The following is a 9,980-nucleotide window of genomic DNA, read 5'->3' as shown; positions in this document are numbered from 1 at the left end:
TACGTTTTTTTGTTTGTTTCTGACGCGTTAGTTTCTTGTTTGAACTTGCCGAAGAAATAATCTACCATCTTATACCAGTGTAGCAGTGAGGGTTACCATGTTAAAACTGCGAAACAACTTATCTCTATTTTTGAGGAATACTATAAGAACAGGATATTCTAACCGAGGACCTTTTCGTGCAATGTCGTCGCAAAAGGTAATGTCGTCTCGTACAGAAGTCATGAACAATGCCAAAAGGCAAACTTTACAAGATGATAGCATATTTGATTCAATGAGCTTTTCAGAATCAGTCTCTCAAAAAAAACCTAAACTAGAATTGTTTGGACATGCAGAAGATAATGTAGAATACCGTGGTAATAGAATAGCCAATGTTCTTGATGGTTTAGAAGAAATGTCAAATTTGGAAGAGGATTGTTTAAAATTGATATCCGTGCTTGACAGGATGGAATCCAAATACCCCGATCATGGTAAGATGTTTACTGAATCAAGAAATATAATTGTCAAATATTTAGAGGAAATCCCCATTTTAGCTACGAAGTCAGACTTTACTACCAACGATCATGTTCCCATCGTTAGTGATACCGAGACTAGTGGACCAATAAAGGTGACAAAGCAATTGAAGAATCTGTTTACTTCGACTCAAAAGGAAGAAGAAATAGCCCAAAATATCGATAAAAAGGAGGATTTTGTGATAGAACAATCCGTTGAATTTAAAGTACCTTCCTCCCCTGTGAAATTAAACGTCGATTTACGGCCATGTTCATCATCAAAAAATATTGCAAATGAAGATACTGATATTATAAGAATAGACCAAAAGAGGTTTGCACACCACCAAGCCGAAAATAAACTTGAATTGACTGAGCAAATGGCAGTAAAGAAAGAGAAAAAAGTCGAAGAATCTGTTGCCATTACATTAAGCAAAGAACAGGAAAGTGTTATTCAATTGGCCAAGGAGGGGTACAATCTTTTTTATACAGGTGCTGCAGGAACAGGAAAGTCACTTCTATTGAGGACACTTGTGAAGGAGTTAAAACAGCAATACGGTGACAACCCCTTGGCAGTAGGTGTTACTGCATCTACTGGATTGGCTGCATATAATATTGGAGGAATGACTATTAACTCTTATACTGGTATAGGATTGGGAGAAGGGTCTGCCGCTGAGATCAATAGAAAGCTGAAGCGAAATACCAATGCTCTTGAGAGATGGGATGGACTCCAGGTTTTAATTATTGACGAAGTTTCAATGATTGATGGCAGATTACTAGATAAGCTGGATCAATTGGCACGCCTGCGGAAACGATCTAAGAAGCCCTTTGGTGGCGTTCAAGTTATTTTATGTGGTGACTTTTATCAGCTTCCTCCTGTTTCACGTGACTCCAGTATGAAGTTTGCATTTGAAAGTGAGTTTTGGAAAAAGCACATTAAAGTTCAGGTCATGTTGACCACAGTATATAGACAAAAAACAGATCTTCAGTTTCTGCAAATGTTAGAAGAGATAAGAAGCGGAAATGTTAGTGAAAGTACCGTCAAGAGATTTAAACCTTTACAAAATCCGAGAGATGTACCATTTCCACCAACGCATTTGTTCTCAACCAGAAGGGAAGTCGACGAAGCTAATAGTAGGCGTTTGAAAGAATTGAAAGGACCTAGTATTACATTTACAGCCGTTGATACGGGCTCTTTAGCTAATAAGCCGCAAGGTAAAAAGATGCTTGAATCGTTTCTTGCTCCACAAGTGTTAGTGTTAAAACCATATGCCCAGGTTATGCTAATTAAAAATATAGACTCAACGTTAGTTAATGGATCTATGGGTACAGTCATTGGCTTTTTGAATAATGCTACCTTCCAGTCTTATGCTAAGTTATTGGATGAACCTGTTGAAGGTTCTTATAAAACATATCAGTACTTTGATACACGTGAGCCGACTGATTCAATCTTCGACTTTATTGAAAAATCGAAAGCTAAAATTGAGGAAACTCTGAAAAAAGAGCAGCTTTCATTGTCTAAGTTGACTTCCGTGGCTGATAGCATAGAAGGCACTGATGAGTCCTACAATGAGACTAACAATGAATTGCTGGACAATCTTAACAGGAAGATACAGCTAATTAGAGATTTAGAGAGAAGTGACATTGGAGGTAAAGTTATACCAATAATTAATTTCAAACTAGCTGATAGAACTTCCAGAATTGTTGCGTTGAATTACGAACGATTTACTATAGATGATCACAGAGGGGTTCCGATGGTTGAGAGGAAACAAGTTCCGCTGATGCTTGCATGGGCTTTATCTATTCATAAAGCCCAGGGCCAAACTTTGAAACATGTTATTGTCGATTTGAAAAGAATATTTGAAGATGGTCAAGCCTATGTTGCCCTTTCAAGAGCAGAGCACCGGCGTGGCTTACAAGTGCTGAATTTCAATGGAGAGAAAATTAGAACCAATCCGAAAGTTATACACTTTTATAAAACCTTAGAAGATGTTGAAACTGTGAGGGCAAAGATTTCCACTAATACCTTACTGGAAACTCCAGATAATTCGTTTGATCCAAGTGTACCGGTAGGTCCTCAAACACAGCTTAAACATTTGAACGAATTATCGGCTACACCTGAAAGGTTTACTAAAAAACCATTATACCAATCTAGGAAACAAAGTAATGCATGTCTGAAAGTACAGAAAAGCAATTCAATTGATGATTTGCTGAGACAGCAAGCTATAAGAGCATCACAAGAAGCTCCTTCGGTGAGAACCCCTGAAATAACAAACGAAATTGGGCGGACTGAAGACAGAGAAGATGAGGTGCTCAATTTCAATTTTATGGGTGACTGTCTGTCTGATGATGAACTAAATGAGGTTAGCAAAGAATTTTTCAATCCATAGACCCCGGAGACTTACATTGTGAGTAGTATTTTATAGAAATGTTCATTGTATATATCGCTATAGAGAAACATACATTATAGGAACTACTTTGTTAATTAGCACCCACGATCCAACCAACAATGCTTTTGCCTATTTCTGTGCCGTTGGTATTCAGTAGCTCATCTGCTGAAGATTTCAAGGATTTCTGCAATCTGGATTGAACATCACCTAACGAGAGGTTTACATTCTTATGTCTCAGTTTGGATTGGATTTCCAGTTCCTGGGATTGAATCAATTGTGATTTATGAGATCTTAACATCTGCCACTGTTCTAGCACGTTTGAATTGTACTCTGTAGGGGCAATCAGTAATACTTGACCCAGTAACTTAAGCTTTTCGTTCAAAGCCTTAAGATCTGAAATGCCTTCATACTCGTTCTTCGACAGTTGGAAAAAGGTAAACCAATTCTCACTAACAAGGTCGAACAAACCTTCAATTTCAAATTTATAAAGTGATGCATTAGAGACAAGGGCGAATGCTGTTTGAAATGAGTAATTATAATCTAGCACAGATGCAACTTCCAAACATAAAAGCTTGATTTTGTACACTAACAAATTGGACTCGTCATCAAACGACTTATGTTTATGTTTGAATAATGGGCTTTGTTCAACGACATCAAATCCGTCTATCAACAATACTACTAAGTAGTACAAATCTCCCGCATACAGATATGCATCATCATTTAGTTCGAGAATACGTCTTATTATCAAAAGGGGATTATTGCACTGAAGGACTCTCTTTGGTGTGATTGGTACCTTGGGTTCAAAGTAAAATTTCCACTCAAAAATTCTTTCATTCGCTTTAATTAATGCATTTAGTCTTTTAACCTTACTAAGATTTTCATCTAATAACTGTAAGCATTCCACACATTCTCTCAAAGAACCAATTTTCGGATCACAGTTAGATGCATTGTTATAAAGAGCCCAACATTGTTTTAGAACTAAATTATTAAACTTTTCATTTTCGAGTTGGGTGCATTCTTTACCAAAGACTTGCGATATTATTTGAAATTGTTTCATTTCAAGCATTTTTTGTAGTATGACTTCATTCAGTTCTTCGTTGGAGATCTTATTGAAGACATTAGTTTTTCTCAAAGTTGAGTTTATTGAGGACAGGAACAACTGACACTTGCCATACTTTGTATCATATCCTATTTCAGTGCTGATATATTTAATTAACTGTTCTTTCTGGATGGTTTTCTCTGAACTTTCTAGTTTAACAATGTCAATCAAAGATAGTTTATTGGAGTATAGAATCTCACCAACCTCAATGACTCCAATCAGAGAGGAAATGGCAGCGTGACTAGCTTCAAAGCACCGAGAAACATCTTGAAAACTCTTTGTATTTATTGAAGTGATATCAAAAGGCTCACCATCCTCTAACTTAAGAGAGTTCAAAAGAACCAATATCTCTTTTGATGCCAAAAAAAATTCTAAATTGGTGTCAGGAGATAAGAAAATCGTGGAAAGAATGTATTTGGTAAATTTGACTTTGACTGCTGAAGCTTGTTTATCTAAATGTCGAAGAAGATCATCATTATCAAGTAAATTTCGCAAAACATTATATTTTGCAGCATTAGTATCTTTTTCAGACGAAATTTTCAGACCAAATCTCATCAACCATGTATTAAACGATTCCCATGCATCAGGGCCAATGTAAGCAAAGTATGGGATAAGAATCTCTCTAATAATATTGTTGTCATAACCTTTTTCAATTTCAGCAGTCATTAATTGGATGTTGTCATCAACGGAATGTAGTTTCTCATAATCCAAAAGAGTGTATGACGTATCAATAATAGAGTTTAGCCTTTTCAAAGGCTCGTAAAAGCCATCAATCCAGTTCAGTAAATTCAAACTGGAACTTTTAGAATCTTTTATGCAATTAAGTAATTCATCCGTTAGTTCAAATCTTCTAAACTCGGAATTGAGCCTGTACACTAGACTTTTAAAAAAAGACTCAAATGGTTGCTGCAAATCATCAAATTCATAGCTAATTGCATTGATGTTCACCGATTCAATGATGGAATCACAGATCGACTTCTTCTCCTCAGTTTCCAATGATGTGCAATGTTGGATTATTTTTGGAACCTCTTCATTAAAAATTGTATGGATATCGACAATTTCGACGTTTGTGTTATCTGAATTCAAGAAGCTTTCAACTTGTGAGATTAGAGGTGAATTACATTGCAAGGAGGGCAACGAATGAAGCAATAATTTTAGTATAAAGCTCCTTTCGATAGGATAAGCCCCAGTGATAGATCTCAACAATTCTCCTAGAGTATGAACCTCATTCAGCTGCGAAATCGCTGTTTGCAGTGCAATTACAATATCAACAGTACTTTCTTCTTCCATCAGTGCCATATTTCTTAAAAAGGTATACAAGCTGTAGAATTATAACCGCTACAAATAAGAAGCTGTAGATGTAAACCGAGGAAATACAAAAACGTGCAATTGGACTAAATTCATCATGAGCGAGTATGCTCAATATTTTCAAGGGAGCACCCCATGAAATGATAGAAGTAGTTTGTATAGAATCCTACAGATGGCCTGTCATTAAGATAATCCAATTCAATGACCTCGTCACTGAGGTTTGATATTTCTGCAGTTTTCCCTAGACGTATCCATTGTATACATTTGGGGCATTTACAGTAAAAAAACTTTAACCTCCCCAAAGTTTGCCTGTAAAGAGCAGCAGGAAGAGGCATAGCAACGATTCCTACTTCTTTTACATCAACAATCCCATGAGAGAGAGCCATATGCTCTGCAAAATGCTTAGTAGATACCCATCTTTTTGAAGAACACATACGACATAAATATTCAGAGTGTGAAACTTGTAATTTTGTTTTACGTTCATATTTAGGATGATATGCAATTTCTCTCAGATTCTTGTTTTGCATCAATGTCAAATTACCATACTCTTTATCGAAGGTAACCGATGGACAACCTTGCTTTACTGTAAAATCATAATCCATGTTTGTGATATCCTCTGTGAGTTTATGGTGGTTAAATCTTTGTGGGTGTAGTCGGTTTTCAATAGCAGGGTCATCAAATCTCCAAAATTGACAAATGGAAGATGATGCATTCAAAGAGGAGTTCTCCTTTGTACTCTTAAAAACGTTGTGGCTTTCCACTTGATCGGATTGATATAGATTAACACCACCACCTACCATTTCATCGCAACTGCTCGTGCTAAATATATCGGGGATTATGTCGTTCAAATCCTCTAGTTTTTTACTATTTGGACGGTTATTTTCCTTCCCGTTGTATTCCAGAACATCCATTTTGATATTTTGCAGACGGAAAACTATTTCTTCAATATCTCCAAGCCGTAAGCCATGTGCGTACCAATTAACATCATCAATCCAACGATTTATGGACTGCACTCGTTCAAGCGATATAGTATGAGTAACATCCATTTTCAGAGCAACGAGTTGCTTAGCAAAAGGCAAAACAAAACAAAATTATTTGATGGTTGGAAGATCTATTAATGGGTGCACACTAATATGACATTAAATCATTTTAAAATTGAATGTTGCCCTATATTCGAAAAAAAAGAAAACGGTATATAAAGGAAGGAATCACTAAAGTAAAAAAAAGCAACTAGATGTATAAAAGACTGAAACCAAATGATGCCAAGGTATAAATAGGATGAAATTAGATAACTGCGTATCCACTGCCATAACTCACGCTGCTGTCCCTTAGAGAAACTACTTTTGAGCTTTGGGCATATCCATTAAACTTAATTGTGTTTTCTTCTCTGTTGGAGATGAAATCCTCCATGAGTAACATCAACAAAGCCAAAGGCTTGGCACCACATATAGTATTCTCTGTAAGCATCATATAATCTTTAAAGGACCTGTAAGAACCAGTTGACATTATTGTCATTGCTGCAGTATCTAAACATTTGATACTTTCGTAAATTGGGATTTGTAGTTTCGAGCTTGGTTTTTCCACTAAATCTTTTAAATCACCAGTTGGAGTATATGATATATAAGAAAACCGAATACCCCAATGGCAAAAATCCGTACTAACAATAAAGGCATTCGATTTATCGTTAAAATACGGTTTCAAATATTTAGTTAACTTTTTCTCAAAAGTTTCATCACTTGCACTTATCATAATTGGAACAATCTTCACCTTTTTACCAACATTGTTTGTAACAGAGTACAAGAACGGCATATGCATTTCCAAAGAATGCTCATCCTCATCGACATCTAAATTCATTTTTTTAAATATATGGGAGTCGGAATCAATCAATTCATTTATAACTTCATTATCAACCTCCAGTTTTCCAAACGGCGTATCATAATAGTCAGCAGATGTAGTTAAAACACAGCCCTTGTAATAAACATGATGTGAAGGTCCAAAAATGAATACTCGTTGGATATTGTCGGTATCTAATGCTGAGTATGCCTTGCCAAGGATAGGTCCTGCATATGCATAACCGGCATGTGGGCCAACCAACACTCTTGCCCCTGGAACTTTTGCCTGCTTAGACTCTGAAAGAAAAGAGCTTATCTGTCCTTTTAGTGCTTGTTTGCTGGATGAATACCAGCTGCCTGCATGCGTTGCCCTTCTGATTGTCATTGTCTGATAAACTTGGGGGACAAATAATAGTTTTAATTATCAGGGATTTGCAGAAGATTTGGGACTCTAGTCTGATGATTGGTAATATGGCAACCAGAAAAACTCAACCGGTGTACAGATATGTGTATTCAGAAATGAGTTCTGTAAGAAATGCCAATTCTCCTATTGGTAGAGAGATAAAACAAAGGAAAACCTTCAGGAAAATCTACAACAGCCCACCCTATTTAATTACATACTCACCAAATCCGATTTTTGTATATCTATAGATATATACCTATATATAACTTGCATAGGGTGTACCCCAAATGGAAACAACGTCCCCTACTTCGAGCAATTTAAGCCCCACGTTAGATATTCACGGGCCTGCCAGTAGTAGATATATTCGTCCATGATAGTTATCATCTTCTTGTAGGACTTTACAATAATAAGTGATTTATTGAGAATATTGAGTCCATAGCGAGTGTCTATGGGAAATAACTTGAAGAGGCGATGTAGACAATTTTTTTCATCATTTGCATTCGATATTAATCTTGCTGTATTTTTTTTTACTCTTCATATTGGTCAGTCAAGCATTCCGTTAGCAATGCCCATTACAATGAGAATTCCCAAGATATGGATGAGACAGCTGTCCACATCGATGAGAACATTTGTTCCCGAGGTGATGACGAGTGAACCGATCGGCATGACAGTAGAAGTTGAGAACGCTAGACAAGGTTCCAAAGCTTACAGAAAAAAAGCCATCCAGGAGATGAAGGAGAACATCGAATTCTTGTTAGATCATAAAAAGGATGAAGAGTTCAAGTTTGATATGAGATTTGAGCCATTTTACAAGCTGCAAAACAAGCCAATTAGACAATCAATACCTGAAAAGCCAGTATGTTTAAGTAATGAAGAAATAAATGAGGATGAAAAGGCTGAAGTAACCAAATATTTCACCGAATTAGTTAGATTTTCATATCCTAGAAAGGAAAAGGTAATTTATGAACGTATCGAAGAGGTTAGAAGATACCACAATTATAAGGAGATTCGTAACGAAATATTACATTATCATTCAAAGAAGGCGAATGGTACAAATGTTTCAGATTTGATCAAATCAGATAGAGACTTCTATTTTTCTCAAGTGGAAACTCAGTTATCCTTGTTGAATATGACCAAGATGTACAAGGATAGTAAGCAAAGTGTGGCACAACTTTTGAAACATTTGAAAACTATGAAAAACTATAATGTCCCACTTTCAGCAGAGTATGTTTATAAGCTATTTTATTTATTACCAAGGGATGGGGCACAATTTTTTTTGAGAAAATTAAATGAAAAGGGTGTTCCTATGGATGATATATTAAGAGATCGAGAATACTTCAAGATATACAAGTTTGACGAATTAAAGCAGAAGATATTAGACAGGCAAATTGATTTTACGTATGCATCATATATGCAATTCACTAAACTGATGATCAAAGAGCATCGGATAGAGGAAGGTGTTATGGCGCTTGATAAAATTATCAATTCAAGGTTAGTTGAGATCCCATCATGTTTGGTAATGTATACTATGGATCACATAATTTCATATGAACCGCATCTAGCTATACCTGCCGCAATACAACTACAGAGGCTTACAGGATGTTCACTAAAGACATACACTAGCCATAGATTATTGGAAATGATTACACATACGGCTAACCCAAGTGACGAATCTGTCAAATTGTTTAATATTATGATTAAAAACAACAGATGGCACAATGAATTATTCAAGAAGAACATGAATAAACAAATGACAGATGAACAAAAGATGATTGGAACAGATGAACAATTAATGAAATTGTATAATGACGAATATGTCACTAATAGTGTACCATTTAAGGTAGGTTTTGATATTTCAATCTACGAGCCAATTTTTGAGATGTTCAAGAATTATTCCAAATTCAAGCAGATCCGTCACCAAATCGATGACTCACAGATCAGTTTTAATGATTTATGGAAAACTGAGATTTTACCTTTATTAGACACCAATAAGAAATCAACATTTATCAAGGTTAGTAATTATATTGTCCAAAAATATTTACAAGAGGGGGAGTACGATCAGATTATTCCATTTGTTGAATACCTCAAGTCCAAGGAGATCAATATTGAATATACAGCATATAAGACTACGATCGAACACATTGTCCAGTTGGATCAAGTTAAAGATCAAACAAATAAAACATCAACTGAATTACAGTTAGCATCATTGTTAGCATTTAAGTTGAATCTTCAGCGTGTTGATTTCATTCGTGACTTTCTAGAGAAACATCCAGAATGTGTTTATGTAGTTGACTCAGCCGGTAATGGTGCTAATAAGAAACTTCTCCAGCAAACTTACGAAGAACTAGTAAATACCTGCAAGTGGGACGTCAATCAACCGTCTTCAATTTAAAGTTTTTTTCCATTCGGCAAATTATGTCTGATTGTTTCGCGCAGATGTTCTTTTTTACATGCATTGAACGA

The 9,980-nt window shown here is 35.9% G+C and overlaps 5 protein-coding genes across 5 annotated transcripts; 2 read left to right on the top strand and 3 right to left on the bottom strand.

Annotated features, from left to right (window-relative positions):
* Positions 1-97: 97 nt before the first annotated feature.
* C5L36_0A08160 (uncharacterized protein) lies at positions 98-2,875 on the top strand (the record flags this gene model as incomplete). The annotated part of the gene is made up of 1 exon (XM_029463835.1): positions 98-2,875. The coding sequence occupies one exon, from the start codon at positions 98-100 to the stop codon at positions 2,873-2,875; it is 2,778 nt and encodes a 925-aa protein (XP_029319695.1).
* A 91-nt stretch (positions 2,876-2,966) lies between these two features.
* C5L36_0A08150 (uncharacterized protein) lies at positions 2,967-5,273 on the bottom strand (the record flags this gene model as incomplete). The annotated part of the gene is made up of 1 exon (XM_029463834.1): positions 2,967-5,273. The coding sequence occupies one exon, from the start codon at positions 5,271-5,273 to the stop codon at positions 2,967-2,969; it is 2,307 nt and encodes a 768-aa protein (XP_029319694.1).
* Positions 5,274-5,377: 104 nt separating this feature from the next.
* C5L36_0A08140 (uncharacterized protein) lies at positions 5,378-6,328 on the bottom strand (the record flags this gene model as incomplete). The annotated part of the gene is made up of 1 exon (XM_029463833.1): positions 5,378-6,328. The coding sequence occupies one exon, from the start codon at positions 6,326-6,328 to the stop codon at positions 5,378-5,380; it is 951 nt and encodes a 316-aa protein (XP_029319693.1).
* Positions 6,329-6,566: 238 nt separating this feature from the next.
* C5L36_0A08130 (uncharacterized protein) lies at positions 6,567-7,499 on the bottom strand (the record flags this gene model as incomplete). The annotated part of the gene is made up of 1 exon (XM_029463832.1): positions 6,567-7,499. One exon carries the CDS (start codon positions 7,497-7,499, stop codon positions 6,567-6,569), a length of 933 nt encoding a protein of 310 aa, XP_029319692.1.
* A 466-nt stretch (positions 7,500-7,965) lies between these two features.
* On the top strand, positions 7,966-9,909 carry C5L36_0A08120 (uncharacterized protein; the record flags this gene model as incomplete). The annotated part of the gene is made up of 1 exon (XM_029463831.1): positions 7,966-9,909. The coding sequence occupies one exon, from the start codon at positions 7,966-7,968 to the stop codon at positions 9,907-9,909; it is 1,944 nt and encodes a 647-aa protein (XP_029319691.1).
* Positions 9,910-9,980: the final 71 nt, after the last annotated feature.

This window comes from Pichia kudriavzevii, chromosome 1 (assembly GCF_003054445.1).
Source record: "Pichia kudriavzevii chromosome 1, complete sequence".
Classification (NCBI taxonomy): domain Eukaryota; kingdom Fungi; phylum Ascomycota; class Pichiomycetes; order Pichiales; family Pichiaceae; genus Pichia; species Pichia kudriavzevii.
Note: the sequence above shows the minus strand (reverse complement) of the source record. Positions and strands in the feature narration are given on the sequence as shown.